The sequence below is a fragment of the Sus scrofa genome, chromosome 10 (assembly GCF_054392235.1).
Source record: "Sus scrofa isolate SSC_HxYL_T2T_F1_AM1 chromosome 10, Sscrofa_HxYL_maternal_Yorkshire_Landrace_v2.0, whole genome shotgun sequence".
In the NCBI taxonomy this organism is placed as follows: Eukaryota; Metazoa; Chordata; class Mammalia; order Artiodactyla; family Suidae; genus Sus; species Sus scrofa.
Genome location: NC_139392.1, coordinates 10,112,185 through 10,132,866, shown reverse-complemented (window position 1 = coordinate 10,132,866; position 20,682 = coordinate 10,112,185). Strand labels below are relative to the sequence as shown.

The 20,682-nt window shown below is 42.6% G+C and overlaps 1 protein-coding gene and 1 long non-coding RNA gene across 20 annotated transcripts in view; one reads left to right on the top strand and one right to left on the bottom strand.

The window, feature by feature from the left end:
- Nucleotides 1-11,594, top strand: part of GPATCH2 (G-patch domain containing 2) — a 188,915-nt gene extending 177,321 nt beyond the window's left edge. For 12 of the 14 annotated variants that reach the window (XR_014817295.1, XR_014817296.1, XR_014817294.1 and 9 more), the window contains one exon: nt 7,701-11,594. Coding sequence is in view for 4 of the 14 variants with exons in the window: in XM_021064099.2 (XP_020919758.2) it covers nt 7,701-8,052 (352 nt within the window). In the remaining 10 variants the exon portion in view is untranslated. The remainder of the gene's footprint in view (nt 1-7,700) is intronic. The other 2 variants (XR_014817298.1, XR_014817299.1) reach the window with 1 other exon arrangement.
- LOC146398785 (uncharacterized) overlaps nt 1-20,682 on the bottom strand; it is a 344,076-nt gene that overhangs the window by 86,369 nt on the left and 237,025 nt on the right. The gene's annotated exons all lie outside the window — the stretch shown is intronic.

The following is a 20,682-nucleotide window of genomic DNA, read 5'->3' as shown; positions in this document are numbered from 1 at the left end:
TGTGTAGCACTGGGAACTATGCCTGGTCACTTATGATGGAGCATGATAATGGGAAGAAAAAGAATGTGTACATGTATGTGTAACTGGGTCACCTTGCTGTACAGTAGGAAAAAAATAATGTATTGGGGAAATTAAAAAAAAATAAAATAAAAAGACTGAATAATGAGAAAATACTCAAACCACAGATACCCGGACATACTGAATAAAATGTAAAACCATCTCTTACATAGCTGCAGAGCTGAGACTACAGGAAAGAGAAAAAGAGTTCTGAGAAGCCCCCATGCCTGTGCCAGTCTCAGAAAACTTGAGGCATATTGGAGAGAACCCAGCTGGGAACCTGGGTATAAGTTTCCTTATCAAGCTAGAACCCTGAAAAGTCTCTATTCTGGAATTGGGCAGACCAGGAACAAAACTCACCCAAAGGCACAAAAAAATAAAGAATCGAGTTTCTACGTGGGTTCCAGGTAGAAAACTCAGATTTATAACCAAGAGCCTACCCTCACCTAAGTTTCCAGTTTAAAATTATACCAAGCCAAAAATTGTCATTAAAAACTGGTCTTTAAAGCAAATGCTAAACCACTCTAGAGGTGCATACCTTCAATCCCAAGCCTCAAGAATCACCACGAATTAAAGGCCTACTGGCAATGATCTCACAAACCAAAACTGAAAGAATTAGTTATAAAAATAAAAACAAAAGGGAACGACTGGAAAAGGAAAAGACTGCTGTGATAAAGAGCCAAGTAGAAATTTGAGATTTATTACGAAAAAAATCTTGAGGAAAAAAAAACTTAAGAGCTAAATTCTGAAGACGCTACCAAAAAGAAGCACAGAGGGGTAAAAACACAGAAAATATTTTTTAAATGCCCAGGGTATTTGAAGAAGGTGAAGTTCAGTATGTGTCTAATAGAACTTCCAGAAAAAGTAGAAAAAATAGGGAGGTGCACTATTCCAGGAGAATGTTGACAGAATTCAACAATAATGACAGAATTTTGACAACCAAAGAAAACTTTAATCTTTATGTTGAAAAAGTATACATCTTGGGAGTTCCCGTCGTGGCGCAGTGGTTAACGAATCCGACCAGGAATCATGAGGTTGTGGGTTCGATCCCTGGCCTTGCTCAGTGGGTTAAGGATCCGGTGTTGCTGTGAGCTGTGGTGTGGGTTGCAGATGCGGCTCAGATCCCTCATTGCTGTGGCTCTGGCGTAGGCCGGTGACTACAGCTCCGATTCGACCCCGAGCCTGGGAACCTCCATATGCCGCAGAAGCAGCCCTCGAAAAGGCAAAAAGACAAAAAAACAAAAACTATACATCTTTATGGGGACATGGTAAATATAAATAAAGTCATACCTAGACACACTATCATAAAACTTCAAAACACCAAAGACAAAGAGAAGAACCTAAGAGCAGCCAAGGAGAAAAAATACAACCTACACAGGAATGAAATTACACAGGCAACACATTTGAAAACAGCAGTAAAGTCCAAAGATAAGAGAGAATATTTTCAAAGTGCTAAGATGAAATAACTGAATCAGCGTAAAGTTTTATGCCCAATTAAATTATTTCCCAAGAGTGAGGATGAAATTAAGACATTTTCAGGTAAAGACTCTTTATTACTAAATTTAGTAACTCATGTAGAAGAAAATGGAATCCATAAAAAATAAAAATCAGGAAGGAATTGGGAGCAAAGAAATTGTTAAATGTGCATAAAGCTAAACTCATATTGAATATATAAAAGCAATAATTACAGTGACAGTGACTATAAAGAGGATTGATGTGGGTATATAAAAGTAGGATGGAGCTAAAACTTGGGACAACAATATGTAAAATGTGGGAGAATAAAAAGTCAGGTATGCATGTTGACACTTAAAGGTCATCATTAAAGGAAAGAAATACGATGCATAATTTTCAAGCTAGTATAATAAACAAGCAATGGATGCCAGAAAGGAGGAAACAAAAAGTATAGAAAAGGAAGATAAATAGAATTAAGTAATATGGTAAAAAATAATCCAAATATATCAGTAATCACAATAAATGTAAATGGAATAAATGTATCCGTTAAATTCAGGGATTATCATAATGGAGAAAAGAACAAAACTCGGTGTATATTGTTCACGACAGATACAACTGAAACATAAATTGCCATTTAAATATCAGCCAAAGAAACCTAGAGTAGCTAGATTAATAACAAACAAGGAAACCTGAGGTATTTCAGGAGAGTTGAAACACTCTTCACACAGACTTACTACGTTAGTTTAGACTAGCAGGTTTTGGGTTTTTTTTCAGGAAGTTTCAAATTTGTGACCATATTAAAATCTCAGGCATTTGGGGAAATGTGCAGAAGAAATGACATAGTAGAAAATAATGGTGATATATAATATTCAAAGATCAGTGTTCAGCCAGTGAAAGGATTGCATTAAGACTCAGATGTCCTAAGTTCTACCTGGGGCGCTTTCTAACTGGTGGACTTAGGGCAGGTGGGTTCCCTCTTCTTCCCTCAATTTCATCTGTAATGGAGCCAGTAATGACCCTTCAGACTGATAAGGAAGATCAGAAGAAAGGATGGGTACAGAAGCACCGGTAATCTCCAAGAGCTGCTGCAGATATCCTGTATTTTAAGTTATCCAAGTACCTCGGTGTATGTACTATGCTGTATATTGTCCAAATGCAAACCGAGTTACTATTGCACCTAACATGACCCAATTAATTTGTAAACGGTTTGCCACATCTCCATGAACGTTGTCTATTTGCCAGTGCTTCTCATAGGAAGGCAGTGCAGGTCATGGAAAGCGGGTAGGCTTTTCCAGTAAGCTTAAGCAAAGTTCGCATCTTAGCTTACTCACTAGGTGGTAAAAGGACTTCATCTCTCTGAGGCCTGATGGACGCCCCCCGCTTGCACACTTGCTGTGAGAAATGGACATGATGAATGCCAGGTGCCTAACAAGGCAATCATATGCTACGTACGAGGTGGGTAGAGCTTAAGTGGTCTTGACTATATTATAGGAAACAGACATCCTTTTATTCTTTTCAGAACTAATACAGCTTTAGTTTAGATTTGGTTTAGTTTTCTGATTGTTCAACACATGATCATCCCATAAAAAAATGCATTCTGTATAAGCAAAACATCTGTTCAGAAACACTCCCTCCAAACATGTCAACAGAGATCATCTCTTTTATTCCCTACTATGCAAAGTTTGTATCACTTAAGAAAATAAACAGGAAACTAGTTTTACATTTCATTATTAAAAAGGAAGGCCCTGGGCCACTGCTGTGCAGCAGAAAGTGACAGAACACTTGTTTCAAAATAAAAACAAGTGCCTGTATTTTTAAGCAGTTAACTATTCAAGCCGATTTTTAACAAAATTCCCATGAAAAACCACCTGCAATAGTGCAGATAAAATGTCAAGTAGTCTAAATGAGCGAGGCTTTTCTATGTCAGGAAATGAAATAGTTAAAACATTTGACCAAGAGTAGCACACCTACCCCTTTCTCACATCTCACGTGGTGCTCGATGCAGTTTATTTTCTTAACACCAATCAAAAGCCCGTGTCCCTTAATTAGTTACTGAGACCAGAGATAGTATTATAACTTGAAGTCCTAATATTGTCACAAATAATAACAGTAACCTTCTCTTCAGCTGGCTGGTAAAGTAATGGGGAAAGAGGCTGGGGGAAAAGAATGAGCACAAACCACTAAAAGCCGCCTGCACACAGGGTTGGGATGGAAGCAATGCACTAGCTGTTATGTGGGAAGCAGCCTGTGTCACCTCCCCTTCCATTGGCTGTTTACCCAACATCAATACAACACTTTAGGAGCCAAATTACTAAACAAGCTGCCAATTAGGCTTGCAGTCAGCTGGATAGATTAGCAGCTAAGAGAGGCCGATACAAGATTTTCATCTCTTGAGCCAATTACGCAAGTGAATTACCATCCACAATACTCTTTGGAAAATTTGAGGGGACAGGACCGACTCAGCTGTAATAGATATCAGAGATCCAGCATAAAGGGGGCCGGGAGCTTGCGGACGGGTTAGCAGGCTATGTATTGCTAAAATTGCCCGAGCAGGGGGAGAGCCTCCCAGGAAAGGACTTAAAGGATTTAGCACCGCCAGGAGCAAAAGAAAAGGAAATTATGGTTGTCAGATGCTGTGCTGAGACTGAGTTGTTCCACTCCCATGTCTTAATCTCATAAAAGAAGGATGCCAGGCCAACCGTAGATCTCACTCTAGAATCATTTTCCATGAAAAATGAAGTATCTGCTGGGTTTTTTTAAAAAGGTTATGTAGGAAAGGCATCTTTTTGTTTGTTTCAGGAATCTCTGTTTCTATGTGGAAAGATTTAGCATCTGAGAAATTAAACATTCTTTTTTTGTTGTTTTTTATTGGAAAGGTAATGCTTTATTTTATTTTTACTAAGAAGAGGAATGAAACCAGCATTAAAAAGAGAGAGAGAAGGGATTCTTTTCTGCCCGCATAAAAACCAAGCAAGGGGGGCCACTGCTGGGCCCCCATGCTGAAAAAAATCAACATTTTAAAATCACAATAGGGAATCAATTTTTCGCTGTTAACTTTAGAACTAAGAATTGACCACAGTTTAGGAGTTTGTGCAGAGATGTTTTATATCGACTTCATATTTTTCTTTCTTTTTTTTTTTTTTTTTTTGTCTTTTCTAGGGCCGCACCCTTGGCATACTGAGGCTCCCAGGCTAGGGGTCGAATCAGAGCTGTAGCCGCCAGCCTACACCAGAGCTGCAGCAACTCGGGATCTGAGCCGTGTCTGCCACCTACACCACAGCTCACGGCAATGCCGGCTCCTTAACCCACGGAGCGAGGCCAGGGATCGAACCCGCAACCTCATGGTTCCTAGTTGCATTCGTTAACCACTGAGCCACGATGGGAACTACTTTTTCTTAAATGTTAAATTTTAAACCTGAGCCTTTGCAAGTCCTGGCATCAAAAATATGATTAAACAGGAGTTCCCGTCGTGGCGCAGTGGTTAACGAATCCGACTAGGAACCATGAGGTTGCGGGTTCGGTCCCTGCCCTTGCTCAGTGGGTTAACGATCCGGCGTTGCCGTGAGCTGTGGTGTAGGCTGCAGACTCGGCTCAGATCTCGCGTTGCTGTGGCTCTGGCGTAGGCCGGTGGCTACAGCTCCGATTCAACCCCTAGCCTGGGAACCTCCATATGCCGCAGGAGCGGCCCAAGAAATAGCAACAACAACAACAACGGTAACAACAACAACAAAAGACAAAAAAAAAAAAAAAAAAAAAAGATTAAACAGATGTATAGCCTAAAGCAGCATTAGATCACGGATCTGAGCTTATAGATGGAATTAATTCATCTCAATCACTACAATATTAGGGATATAGGATAAAATGCTGGTGTACCATTTAACCTGGCATACTTGATCAGCAGCTGTTCAGAAAAAAATTAGCTGCCTTGATGGTCTTTGTCGTCACTATTATCATAATTCCAAAGTAAAAACTTTAAAAAAGACAGACATTGCCTTTTTGTTATTATATTAAACAAGAGTTTTAACAAAAAGCTTCTCTTTTATTTGGTAATTGAGGCCCATTTTTTATATTCTATAAGTATTTATATGTATAAAATCTCTGTGTATGTGTAGTTTGCCCTTTTCAAGCAGTAAATAATAATTCTTAGTCAAGAATTTTTCTTTGATACCAGCTGTTGCCCAATCAGGCTGTTGTCAATTGAAAGTTTTTTCCGTTACATGTTAAGATACTTTTTTTTTTTTTTTTTGTCTTTTTGCCTTTTCCAGGGCTGCTCTTGCAGCATATGGAGGTTCCCAGGCTAGGGGGTCTCATCGGAGCTATAGCCGCCGGCCTTTGCCAGAGCCACAGCAACACCAGATCTGAGCCACATCTGCAACCTACACCATAGCTCAGGGCAATGCCGGATCCTTAACCTACTGAGCATAGGCCAGGGATCGAACCCACAGCCTCATGGTTCCCAGTCGGATTTGTTAAGCACTGAGCCACAACGGGAACTCCATGTTAAGATTCTTGTTTAATGAGCTAGGAGCCAATTTGACAAATTCAAAACCAGCTCATTATTGTGGTAACCCGATGCCTACTCCCTGTAATGAAGGCAGCAAATGACATCAATGTATTCTCTTCTCAGTGTGAAAATGCACTGGAGGTTGAGAACAGCAAAATGTTGGGTGAAAGCCTTGCAAAAATTAGTTAATGGTTACGCTATAGTTTCCGTTATAAAACTCATTAGTTTTATTTATTTTGCTTTTTAGGGCCGCACCTGTGGCATATGGAGGTTCCCAGGCTAGGGGTCGAATTGGAGCTATACCTGCCAGCCTACACCACAGCCACAGCCACACGGGATCTGAGCCTCGTCTGTGACCGACAGCACAGCTCACGGCCACACCAGACCCCCGACCCACAGAGCAAGGCCAGGGATTAAACCCGCATCCTCATGGATACTCTTCGGATTTGTTTTTGCTGCACCGCAATGGGAACTCCCAAACTCATCAGTTTTAAACTCATCAGTTTCGGTTGTAAATCTCTCTAGCACCTTGCAGTTTCCTTCTTTAAGTTAGACTCCTGGGGAATGACCCACTGACTCTTCCCCAGAAAGCCAGGTGCAGATAAAATATACTTAGTTCACCCCTGACATCTCTTGTATGACATTATTTGATTTTTTTTTCCTGTGAAATACACGTTGCCAGAGGATACATGGAAAGGTGTAGGTACAGTTTTAAAGAACAATAATAAAGTGGCCCTTGGCGTAGCCACCACCCAGGTCTAGAGATAGAACACTCAACTCTGCGGTGCCATAGGTAATACTTTTATTATTGATGCTTAAGGATCCTTCTGTGCTTTGTATCGCCGCCGTGAACACAGTCCTGGGAAGGAGTCGGGGGTGGGGATTGAGGGCTGGAAGGTGCTATCCGAATCCCGCATCAGGAGGGGAAAATGGACGCTGATGGGAGAGGGGTGGAGGGGGGACGTGGGCTGGTGCCAGAGAGACGGCTGGCTCACAAGCCTTTGCGAGCAGCAAGTGATCTGGTCAACCACTGCCCATTCCCACCCTCGGCCTGTCTAGGAGGACCTAGCCCACAGGGCAGAGCAGAAATACGCTGGACCCAGGGTCGAGCTGGGACGACTGGGGCCTCCTGCAGACCTCAGAAGTCAGCCGTCTTTATCCCTGGGGGCCTGGGGAGGGCTGGTGGGCAGACACTGGACCCTGGACATTTATGGCCCCTGTTCTTTGGGGGAAGCCCCAGAGGGGGCAACAGCAGTGCAGGTGTCCTCGCTAAAACAAAGGTTCTTTTGAAATACCTTCACCCCTTTCTTCCTCCACCGTCTCTAATATTAGTTTGTTTGATAATCACTTCCTTAATTATCAAGGAAGAGCCACCACAAATGATCTAGTAATTGAGTTTTGATTGCCTTGTATGACGCCTGTTTTACAGATGAGAAAACAGAAGCTCTAAGAGGTGAAATAACTTGATCCGCCACTGTGTGTTAGAGCTGAAACTCTAACCAGGGCCTTTTTTTCCCCATGGATCCCTCTGCTGCAAAAGCTGCTTATCCAAAAGATGAATCAACAATTCCCCCGAAGCTCTTGTTGCAAGAAAACGTTAGGAACGTGACTCTCTTTGCATCATCACCTGTGTTCATCCTTTTCTTTTCTTTTTTTTTTTTCCCCTTTGGTTGTCTTGTAATTTCAGGAATTGTAGGAGAAAATGCCCAGCCGATCTTGGACAACAACATTGGAAACCGAATGCTCCAGAATATGGGCTGGACACCTGGGTCGGGCCTCGGACGGGACGGCAAGGGGATCGCGGAGCCGATTCAAGCCATGCAGAGGCCCAAAGGACTGGGACTTGGGTTTCCTCTACCCAAAACCACCCCTGCAACCACTGCCTCCAACGCCGGAAAAGCCAGCTAAGAAGAAGGGCGGCGAGGAGGTGTTTGACGAGTTGTATCCGCCATCTCTGTGCCCATTGTTCTAAAATGACAACAGAGCTTCTGCTTTGGAAGCGGAAATCTCACATCAAAGCCTCAGACTTCTCCCTCTAGCTTCCTAACTGCACGCAGTTCCGCCACAGTGAGAGAAGTGGCATTTCATCACAACTCATGGTGCTAAAACCTTCACGTTGTAAGAATTTCCAGCCATTTGCAGCTCTTTCTAGGTAGCAAAGAACAGCACATCTAACTTATTTTGATCGCCTAGGTCAGTAACGTCTAATGCTTTAGCCTGATGCATCCGTGTGTGTGCCCGCTGAAGCCGGGCAACTGTGAGCGTGCCCACGGGTTTCTAAACCGGGCTCGGCTGGAAAGGGTTCTGTTTCACATTCTCCCTTGCCCTCGTGATGGAAAACACCCCTCATCACACCACCCGAGTCCTAAGCACATCTTAGCTTGAAAGGCTGGCCAGTTTCCTCTTCCCGGAATGTGGCTTTTCGGTGATACCCTTTAATCCTCAGTGTAGGATGAAGTTCAGAGTTGACAAGCAGCCGTTGCTATTCCCGTCTGACGTTGTGACAAAAATAAACCCCATCGTTGTTATCACCAGAGTGCCCTCAACATCACTTGAATGCAGATTTTATAAATTTTACCTCATGTCGAACATAAAATAAGTATGGAAAGAAAAACGTATTTTTTAAATTCACCATGACTGCACTGTAAATCCTATTAATCTAGACGGACTTCTACCTCTTTCTTCCCAAAGGGTGATATTTTTTTAAGACCAGCTCAACTGTAGTAAAACCTGACTTGACGGTGTAACCATCAGAGTCAGTTAGAATATTGAATCAATTTATTTGAAGATTTAAATGGCTCTCCCAAGAATCGAGATTTCTGACAATGATCCAGCCCATTTACAATGTGCACACACACACACACACACACACACAAAGAGAATGGTACTGGTTTGCTCTTCCCAACAGCTAAACAGTTATTTTAAAACCAAGCAAAACAAGCCATTTTTAATCATGTGCCGAGTATTGTTCTATCTTGAATCCTCTGTTTCATGATGTGCGAGATTCTCGATTGCTCTTAGTTTAGAGGTGGATCAGTTATCATCTTCGTTAAGGACTAAAAATAATAATAATAGTCTCTTTGGAATGGCCTTTATTGGTTGAGCGAAGGCCAAGACAACACATCTGAGTCACCTTTCTAATTTTTGTTTAAGCTTTGTTTTTCTAGAGCAGTTTTAGCCTCACAGCAAAATTAAGGGGAAAGCACAGCAATTTCCCATACACTCCCTGCCCGACGCATGCACAGCCTCCCCCGCTCCAGAACGGTGCCTCTGCTACAAGTGATGAACCTACAGTGACACATCATCAATCGCCCAGACTCCCCAGTTTACACTACAGTTCCCCCTTAGTCTTGAACATTCTGGGTTTGGTCAAACATAGAGTGACCTGTGTGCACCACGCTAGTACCGTACAGAGTAGTCTTACTGTGATAAAAGTCCTCTCTGCGTCTCTCCAGTAGGTTTTTGAAAATCTGCAAATCCCCAGGAGTTCTTTTTCAAAGGGGTGGGGGGGAGGTTTGTGCATATGGCATAGACCTGCCCCTTGGTCCCCTAAAGTAAATGCTGCCAGCTGGGGAGAGGACGGACAGCCTGCTCTTTTGATGGCTTCATGGCTGGCCAAGGGACTCGTTCCTGGTAAGCATTATCCCCTTTCCTGGGGGTGCTGGGGTTAGAGGACAGGTTGATTAGGGACCAGGGACGACCAAAGGAGCGGACTTTTCGGAGCCTTCTTACTGGATAACGTAACCCTGTGGTAATCATGCCACGGACAGGGTCATTGCCTAAAAACGTGCCGTTTTTAAAACATGATTTTTGTTAAATACTCGTTCTATCTATGTAAGGTGTAAAAGTTGGGGGAGATTGTCTGTATTCTGATTGAAAATGTTTTCGTGGTAGTAAGTAGCACGCTAGGGTCTGTTCCGACGTGTGTGTGTGTGTGTTTAATTCCATTGCCTAGAAGTGTTCTGAGGTCCTAGAATTTTGAAAAGCCACATTTGGAGCCACTGGTAACCCAATAGGGCGTCGTGAGACTGATCCCAAACTCCCCAAGGGTTGTCCTTTCCCTCTCACTGCACCATGTTCGGATGTCCCAGTGGGGAGAGCAGAACACACACCGGCTGGCAAGGGGGAGCTCCCCAACCCAAGCCTGCAGCTTTATAAGTGCTTTTTCTTGTCCTCTTGGACCGGCCCTAATCTTCTGAAGCAAACCCTCTAAGACACCCACGGAGCTGGGGTGTTCTCGAACCCCCCCTCCCCCCCAAATACCTTCAGCTTTACATCTTCCCCTCAGAGAACACAGGTCTCAGTCTTGACACCGAGGGCCCTCTCCTAGGATGGGAGACACTTCCGATTCTCTGGACGTGTTTCACTACACAGAATACATGCATCCGTGGTGAAAGCGGGGAAGTGACAACATCCCAGGCTTTCTTTCCCCCCCCCACCCCACTCCCACCCAGACCGGCACCAGGAGCACATCCATCCCTTCACCTTTCGTCCTTAAGAAAACTCCGTGCACCCCTGAAGTTCTGCTTGGATGGACCTGAACTTGAAGGAATAAATACAACTGAAAAATGGAAGTTTTAATACACGTCAGATATCTCTTACGACATGAGATAAACTAATTTATGTTTTCTAGGTAGTTATACTTAACTTTTACCAGGGACTCTGCCCATAGAACCCAAAGCATTCAAAGGAATTCGTGCTTTAGAATGTATCCATCATATCTCCTTATAAGGTGGTTAGATTTTTCTCCTCTTCCAAAAGCCAGTTCTGTTCTGCAGTCTCCAAAGCCTCGTATCAAATTAATTGCTTGTGCTGGAAAGTTTAGAGAGGGCTTCGGTCTCTTCCTCACCATCCAAATCACCCATTGCCCAGCAGTAGCCCAGAGAGGCTGAGCGTGACGCTACAAGCTACTCACGTGCTTTGTCTTTATATCCGTGTTAGGCTTGATACTGACCCGACTGTATGGAGTCCCTGCCTTCCTTCCACCCTCCCTCCCTCCCTTCCTTCTCCCCAAAGACAATTTTAAAGCTATGGTCCCCTTCAAATTTCTTTGCTTTTATTTTTAAGATATATGGCACTCTTTGAAAAGAACATCTGCCGCTAACGAAAATTTACCAACGAACTGGTCTCAGCATTTGAAAACACAGATTTTATAACTCATACTGTTGCTATCAAACAGAAGTTAAGACGGTAGGGTTAAAAATATCCCCAATATATACATATAGGTGTGTTTACAGGGCACGTATGTGTGCAATGTACAGACAGGATTGCAAAATAGTTGCATTTTATTAATATTTTAACATTGTGAATTGATATTCTTGCAGTTAATTGAACTGGCAATTGCTTCTCCAATATATGTTCATTTTGAGCTGATATTTCATGAAGGAGAAAAATCACTGTTGACATGCTTTTTAAAACCGTTTCCTCCTATACTCTGTCTGTCTTTTTAAAAAGTGATCTAACTTGGAACTGTAAAATGAGGCTGTCTGGCAAAGAGTATTTTGGATTTTTTTCTTTTGGTAGAGAGGTGTATTAATAATGCAACAAAGAATGAAAGAATAAACAATGTTTAAGAATATTATTTATAAGGCATGATTGTCTTTGTGTTTTCAATGTTCCCCTCTTAAAGTAATAAAAAATAAAGTTGAAAGGACTTTAAAAAAAATTTTAATCTCTACCCCATTGACAGTCAACATGTAAGAGTGCAGTTAAATTCGCTGTTCATCTTCTTAAGCAAGCCCTGGAAAATTTCAATATTTTTAAAGAAATATTTTTAAAGAAAAAAATTGGTAAGCATATTTGATTCATTGATCCAGAGCTGACGTGACCTGTTCTACCACATTTTCCTGGCTTTGTGTATTTTCTCTGAAGCTGGGCTAGACTCACCAGCTGAAGGCCTCTTTCCATTCAAAGATGCTGATTCTAAAGTTGCGAGTGCGAGGTTTCCATCAGAATCAAATGTGTTATGGTCCCTCCATTCCTTCTGGGGAATTGTCCTTCTCATAACCATGCTTGGATATCTTAAATATTTTGTAATACCCATTAAAGTGTTGAGTTCCATTTGCTGTAGGAAGCCTCTGAGTTGTGAGTTGTTAGAGTGAGTGGTTTTTTTTTTTTTTTTTTTTTTTTTTTTTAGTCCAATAGGTATTAAATACTCATTTATTTAACAGGCTTGCAGTAATATATACTCAACTGACAAGTGGACCATGAAGGCTCCTTCTGCTGGGTTCCTTCTAAGCAAAGACTCATTACTTTACACACCTGACATTTTAAGTAGATCCAGATTTGTCTCTAGCGAGTCAGTGCCATTAACTGCCAGGATTATGATCTACTGGTGCCACTTGTAGTTTTATCTCTACATTAGAGTTGTCTTCTGTCTTTGAATTGGCAGGCAGTTTAAATCATTCTCAGACTCACAGACCACACTCCCGTTGCAGTATCAGAAAGCTATGTTTACTCCTTCATCTTTCAAGGATGAAGTTAAGTAATAATTGAAGGCTATTTTTGTGTGCCCTTGGGCTTGTTTGTTTTTTTTTTAATTTCTCCTTAGTTTGGATATTCGAAATAAGTTACTAGCATTTAAAATGTGTGTACAACACTTCATATTTCGGTGATAAAACTATATAGAGACAAGACTATTATGGAATCCCATCCCAAGCAAAAAGAACGCTCAAACCTACTTTCTACCTGTTTTCACCTTCCTGTTAAATTTCAAGGAAATGTATATTTCTTCCTACAGGCAGCCTTCTCTAATCAAAGCAGAAAGGATGAGAAATAGGATCCTAACGGATTATATACTTTAAAGGTATGCTTTCCAAAAGCAAACAAATTCTTACGCCCCTTAAGGAAGTGAATTTCTCCAAATGCCAGAATTTCATGGTTGTAATGAGCAAATGAGTTGAGGGTGAAAACATTCAGGCTCTGTTAGATGGCTGTGTGGCTAAGCTAATTCTAAAGTACTTTCCTTTTTTTTTTTTTTAACTCAATGAATTTTATTACGTTTATGGTTGTTCAACAATCATCACACCCCAATTAAAGTTCTTTCTTGATGGCGTCCACTGATGATGAGAACGATAGATGATCCGCGTTGCAGGTAGGCGGCATGGAATTCACAAAACCTTTCTTAAGTGAATGGGAAGCACTTGGCAGTGCATTCAAGTTGTGACGTTGAACGGAAAAGCCACCATGATTCTGCAACGATGCCCGCGGTGTCTTGAGGCTCTCCGCAGTAGGCAGGGTCATCGGCGTTCCCTAAGGCTTGGTTCTTGACCCTCCCCCAACTCGATACACCTGTCCTTTTATGGGACCACTCCGGACTCCCCGCACATCGTCGTCGTCTGCTTCACCTACTTTAATATCAGGGGACAGCCCTCCAGAATGAGGAAACCATCTCGAACACACGAGAAGCCGGCACGTTCTGACTGCCACCCCATTGTGTGTCTCCACCGCCGCCCTTAACAACTCAGCTAGAAACAAGCAGCAGATTTTCTTCCCCCACTCACTGAGTAATTGTCTGCACCACGGTGACAGATGTGCAATATAGCAGCTTCTTCAGGAAAAAATTAACAGTTTGTCCAGCATGTCAGCGCGCTCTTTTTAGTGCTTGGGAGGTCTTGGCCCCATTATGGATGATTTAGAAATTGAGGCAAGCAAAAACCAGCTGCCTGCGCTGAAAGCCTTCGTTAGCCGGCCTCATCTGCATTCCAGGACTCACTTACAGCTAGAAATTGGTGGTCCCCTCTGGCCACACAATGAGTATGGGCTGACAATGCCTTGATTTGCTGAGAGAGAGAATAAATGGGTTTTTCAGAAGATGAGGAAATATCACCATTACCGGCCAATTTACAGCATTTTATCTGTTCTTCAAACATGTCACTTCTGTTATTGTTGGATGGTAATTACATAGTGAAACGGAAAGAAAACAAATTCAGGTTACGTATTCAGATGGATTGCAAAATCATATAATCCTGATAAATGCCCATTTATGATATACACGGATGAAAGGTTCATTTTAATTTTGAATGGCTAGCTCAGCCATAAATAGGACATAGGATTAGATTCCGGAGAATCTGATTACATCAAAGCAAATTGTCTTTTTTCCTCTGCACTTCTTTCAGATCCAGGAAATTCAGGGTTGATACCTGGAGGCCTATACACAAACAGGATTGTCCTGAGACAATACAAAACAGGAATCCAGAAAATGGCATTCTGAAAAGGACGAGAACTTTCCGTGGGGCTGGAGAGTTATCTTGTTCTAGCGACGGGTCAGTCCTAAAGGTCTCCCAAGAAGCACATGGGCCTGAGCCGAAACACTTCCAGCTGGGGGGGACACCCCTTCGTTTTGAACTTGACGTTCCTGGTCACTTCCGCAGTCTCGCCAACCGGGTGGCTATCAGAAATCCAATGCTTTTTCTTGTGTTCTTCTTTCTAAGGTTATTTCTGCCCCCGTCGCCAGACCCAATTATTGCAAAAGAATGTTGCCTATAGCCGTTTAGCTGAGCACACAGATCAAAAAGAGCGTGAAGAAGAAAGAACAAGGGGGCAGCCCCCCAGGACAGCTACTTAAAGTATCAGGTGTGTTAGCGTGGATAAGCAATGAGGTCCTGCTGTACATACAGCACAGGGGACTTTGTCCAGTCACTTGTGACCGACCATGACGGAAGGTAATAAGAGACAAAGAATGTGTGTATATGTATGTATGACTGAGTCGCTTTGCTGACAGCAGAAATTGACAGAACATAGTAAATCAACTATACTTTAATAAAAAAAAATTTTAATGAAAACAAAAAAATAAAGGGTCAGGTATATAAAGTAATGGGTCTTTGCTCAGTAGGAACCCAGTAGAAGGAGCCTTATGGTCCATCTGTCAGGTGAGCATATAATCCTGTAATCTTAAATAAAGGAGTACTTAATACCTACTGGCACCTAAGTTTGCTGGGGCAGAGAAAGAGAGAAGAGGCACATCGGCACTTAACTGCCTTGGCCTGGGGGTGGCAGATGTCCCTCTGTCCAGCATCCACTGGCCAGACCTTCCCCGACCGGCTTTCAGGGAAGCTGCCAGAGGTAGCGGAAAACGTGGATATTGGTGGGCACTGTTTCCGCCGTAGTTATTTATCTACACCATCATTATACCATCTCCACGGAGCCTCACTACGACACAGGCTATCAGATACCAAAGCCGCATCTGCCATCTTTCACTGAGTCTGAGATGCTGTCACGTTTACGATGCACCGTGATGGTGTGTATCATTAAGAAAGGAGAAAAACACTGGCAAACTACGGTCCTCTACCCTGAGCAAGAGGCCTCCCTCCCAATTCCAGAAATAATAAAAGGTGAAAAAATGATCAACTATGTTCCTAAGTATCAAATGAATGGTGCAGAGCAAACATCTAAGGGAAGCGGGCAAAGGCTGCACTGACAGGTGGGGTTGGAACTGCTCCTTGAAGAATGATAGGGTTTGCCTAGAAACAAGGAGGGTTCATTTTTACCAAGAGCTGCTTCTGTCCTGTTGACATCATAGTGACATAAATGGCACAGGCATGGGAACTATTCCAAGCTAGAGTCAATGCCCGGCCCTAATGCCTTCTCTAAGTTTTGCGGCCAATCACACAAATTTCACTTTTTTTTCCTGAAGTTAGAAATAATAATGGCTACCTCGTTGAGTGACGAGGGTTAAATATCATGCACATTAAATACCCTAGCAGCGTCTGGAACATAGTAGGTGCTCAAAGTTAGGTATCATTTCTTTCCCAGTTTCTTATTCTTTTCTTTTTGGTTTCTTTTTTTTCTGTCTTTTCGAGGCCACAGCCATAGCGTATGGAAGGTTCCAGGTTAGGGGTTGCATCAGAGCTGTAGCTGCTCTGGCTACACCACAGCAACTCAGGATCCGAGCCTCATCTGCGACCTACACCACAGCTCGCGGCCACGCAGGATCCTTCACCCAGTGAGTGAGGCCAGGAATCGAACCTGAATCCTCACGGATACTAGTCAGGTTTGTTACGACTGAGCCAAGATGGGAACTCCTCTTTTCCAGTTTCTAATGAAGTGGTAAATTGTTCTTGTTTGTTTGTGCTTCTGGTTGAGGGAAGCATGTCAAAAGTGTTAAGACATTTTCACTTTGCTAACAGTTCCCAATAAAGGCAAGTGATGTTAAAACACTCTTCCTAATTTCATAGCCATCAATGGGCATACCCTTAACCATAAACTTCGGCTACGACTCCAAATAATAAGTTCTACAAAACTCCATTCTACTAGAACCTATGAACAATAAAAATACAGAATCCAACCACCTGCACTCAGTCATTTCTTACTAGTTGACTGAAGATCATCCAGGAATCCTTGGCCATGCCCACCAAGGCCTTTGGGACCTACCACGGCTCTAGCACACGCTCCTGACCTCACAGAACTGGGAGAGACAGAACCAGTGAGCCCGTCGTCAGCCGGGGAATAACGCTAAGGCTATGACAGATTCCTTAGACAGGCTGCTTTCTTGAGATGCTTAAATTGAAATTCTTTCACAGAATCTTTTAGAGACTATATTCCAGAAGAGTGCCAAACTTAGGCGTGCATGAGAATCACCGAAGGGGAGCTCCCATCCTGGCACAGTGGAAAACTAATCCGACTAGGATCCATGAGGATGCAGGTTTGATCCCTGGCCTCGCTCCACGGGTTAGGGATCCGGAGTTGCTGTGAGCTGTAGCATAGGGTGCAGATGCAGCTCAGATCCTGTGTTGCTGTGGCTGGGGTGTAGGCTGGTAGCTGTAGCTCCAATTCAAGCCCTGGTCTGAGAACTTCCATATGGTGTGGGTGCGGCCCTTAAAAAAGAAAGGAAGAAAAAAAAGGATCACCAAGGAAGGACTTAAAAAATTGAGAGATGCTCAAACTCCACTCTCAAAAAGGTTCCTGAGGATGCGTGTGCCATGGAGAAAGTCTGACCTAGAAGAACCGGATTAGAACATCCCCCAACTTGGCCCATATGCCAGCCCAGCCTTCTAGGGCGGACCCTGTTGGGTCATCTCCCCCAAGTCTTGTCTTCTGGGAACAGTTCTCAACACCACCACGCTTCCTCCCTCTCCCTAAGCAGTTCCCAGGAATTTGAAGTTAGAACAAAGAGATTTCATTCTGATGTAGGTGTAACTGGTCTCTTGAATGAGGAAAGCCATTGGCCGGGGCGGCAGAGGATGTCCGTATGTACACGAGGTAAAGGATGGAGCAGAGGAACGGAGAATGAAGATGGGGGGACACAGCCTGGGTTTCCTGCAGCCCTGCCTGAAGCCTGCCAGATGTTCAGAAAAGATCAGAGGACCGTCGCTGGGGAGGAGGAAGAAGCAACACGTTTCTGTAAGAAGAGTGTGACATTCTTCCCAAAGAACTAACCTTTTATGTCTGGGGGCAGAATACTCACCACCTGAGTCTAAACATCTTATTAGCAAACATGTAAATCAGAGGGGGAAGCATGCACCTTACACAGTGATTTTTCCTGTTGTCAAAGAGCATGGGGTCCCTTTAGGTAGCATTTTCTCAAGTGCTTATCTGCAGATCATTAAATACTTAACAGAGGGAAGAAGGAAAAGCCGAAGTACTTAAGCCAGTATTTATTAAATATCCATCACAGTTTCAGATAAAGCAAATCGAAAATCATAATGACAGTTAATTGTCCAGTGTTGAGATTTTTATATTAGGAGCAAGGAGCTCAAAGAACAGCCTATCCAGGTTCATACAAGACGCCTGCGTGCTCTATTGAGGTTATAATCTTTTTCTGTGGGTTTATCCCCAGTCCCATAAGACACTCCTTTATTTTATATTAATGTTCCCTTTTGGTACAAGTTATCTGAAGCTTTCTGATATTTCCACATAATACTAATTTTCTGCTGTTGGTGAAAATAGCATACTTGCATATTACCCAACACAGTGAAAAGTACTGCCATAACTTGACCAACTGAACTTTCTCTGATGGTTCAATTATCCAAGAATTTATAGTTTTAAAGGAACTGTTACACATTTATTTATTTATAATGCTCTAATAAATAAATAAATGCTCCTTCTGGCAATGGACTCCTTTAAATGACTTGGGCTCATTTTTCTTTTTTGCCCGTTTTTCTTTTTATACCGAGCCCAACTCTATCCGGTACCAACCCAGTAATTCCTATCGATAGAGGTGGCGCATTACTTCAAGGGACTCTCATAAGACTGGAGAAGAATCCTGAAGATCACTTTCCTTTTCAGATATATGAATGAGTACATAACATGGGATATTTTCCCCTGAGCTGTTTTACAATTTTTCTGTGTCACAGAGTAGAGAATGGCAAATCTCTAAGTTATGATAGGCCAGTTCCTTCAGTGCTTTTTTGTTTTTGTTTGTTCATTTTTGTCTCTTTAGGGCCTCACCTGAAGCATATGGAAGTTCCTGGGCTAGAGGTCACATCAGAGCTGTAGCTGCCAGCCTACACCACAGCCACAGCCATGCGGGATCTAAACCACATCTGACCTATTGTCACAGCTTGCAGCAACGCCGGATCCTTCACCCACTGAGTGAAGCCAGGGATCGAACCCACATCCTCCCAAATATGCTGAGTTCCTAACCCGCTGAGCCCCAACATGCATTCCAGTCTTTCTACCCCATATTAAAGCTACTTGCCTAACACACTCCCAGGCTACTGAGTTGTGCTGTTGCTTGTTTGGGGCAGCAGGGGGGTGGGGTTGGGGGGGGGGGAATGTTACTGTCACTGCTAAGATGGTTTGCCTGGAATCAGCAGCTGCCAATCCATTGTTCCAGGTCACTACCTGCCTCTCACCTATCAGACAGGACTTCTGGAGCCCCCTCTATAGGAAGGAAACAACTACAAAAACAGGAAAGAGACACTGAACAGACAACAACAGTTTAGTCTTGATGGTTACCCTGCCTTTTAGGTCTGGGGCACAGACGCAGCACATACAGCCAAAAGGACACACAACAGGGCGTCAGAAGACTTGCATTCAAATGTGGCCCATCCCTTACCAGTCCAGGACACTCACCTGACTATTCTGGGTTTTGTAACCAGATTTATAAAAAAAAGAGGTTGTTCAGGGAAAGGATTTGATATTTCTCAGTGCCTACTCTGTGCTGGGTTTTTTCTTCCATAGCTTTCCTGTGAACGTCACAAAAAGGAATTAATACCTCCTATTGGTCCTTCTCAGTTACAAAGAGTGAGATGACACTTAACTTCAATAATGAAGACTAATGGGGAAAAAAATTTTTCCTAAACCAGCAGAAAGTCAAACTTATTTAATACTCAAGGATATGCTGTGTTACTCTTTACAGACAAAATTATCAATGATTTAAATTAACATTGCATAAAATTTTATTTAAATGAATTCATATTCGAACTGGTGCAAACAGCATTTTATAGTATCAGGTTTAAAAAATTTTTCATTTTCTGTAAGTACTTTAGTTCCCCTGTAACTTCTTTCTCCTCTTAATTTACTTGATAAAACTGTTATTACAATGCACAGGTGTTCTAGTCCAGCCCAAGTCTGGGCTGGTGGTTACCAATTCAAATTTTGTGGGGTCCATATAACTAATATTTGACAACATCTCCTGGTATATGTCTTGTGACATTTCAGGCTTCTAATGACAGATACAGGATAACACAAACTTGGCCGTATGACTTTGGGCAGAGACGAAGCGTGACTTCCCAGAACAATGAAGAAGAAAGTGATTTTTTTTCTTTTAAAGAATTGGGGATCAGTGTAGTGACCTTAACACCACATACAGTTTGAAGAACTGGAACCAATTCAGAAAAAATCAAGACAAGTGATGAAAGGCTAAAGGGACTGTCTTTAAGAAAAATATGGACGATGAATAATGTACAGTTGGCTAAATAACGACCCCAGAGAGGGTCCAATAATCTCAAGAGTATTTTAAAGACGCAAAAGAAACAATTATTTCAAGAATTACCCTTTAGTTCTAGAAAGGGAAAAGTATGGCTTGGATGGACTAGAATTTTTTTAAAAAAGGAAAATGGCACTTGAGTAAAAGGAAAGAGAAAAGTGTCTGTTTTACTAGAAAAGATTAAACAAATCAAAGGAGAAACTCTTAGGAAAACTCATGAATTAATTGAAGCCCTTTGTGAATTTGTCGATAGCTACAATTCAGCCCAGCTTGGGGTGCTGGGCATTAATACTCAAGCACACTTGAGAATCCAACCTCTCTCCACTTCCGAACCATGTTGGTGGGATGTTGGGCCAGGGTGTGGTTTTGTGCACCTTCACAGTGGGCACGGGCCCTGGGTGCATCCTTTGGGTGATGAGTAGCTGAGGCTTGGGCTGGGACCCTTCCTGGGTCTCTTTTTTAATCTGACTTTTGCAGCTGTGAAAATAACCCAAGCACCTCACAGGTCATTAGGCTAGGTAAACTGCTCATTACGGAGCAGAATGAGACCAATGACAGCCATATCCCGCCAATGCAGAAAGTGCTTGCTTCGGACCACCGAATTAAATGCCAAGTATTTACACTTACCACTGAGCTGGCAACTATGAGGATTCATAAGCATTTCATTGTGTACTCACTGGCCACAAGGGATGTGGACTCTTTTTGGAGAAATCCAACTTATATTCGGATGTGATATTTAAACAGTTCATAATAAAATTGGCACAGGCACCAGCCAATGAGAGTGGATATGCATCTGATT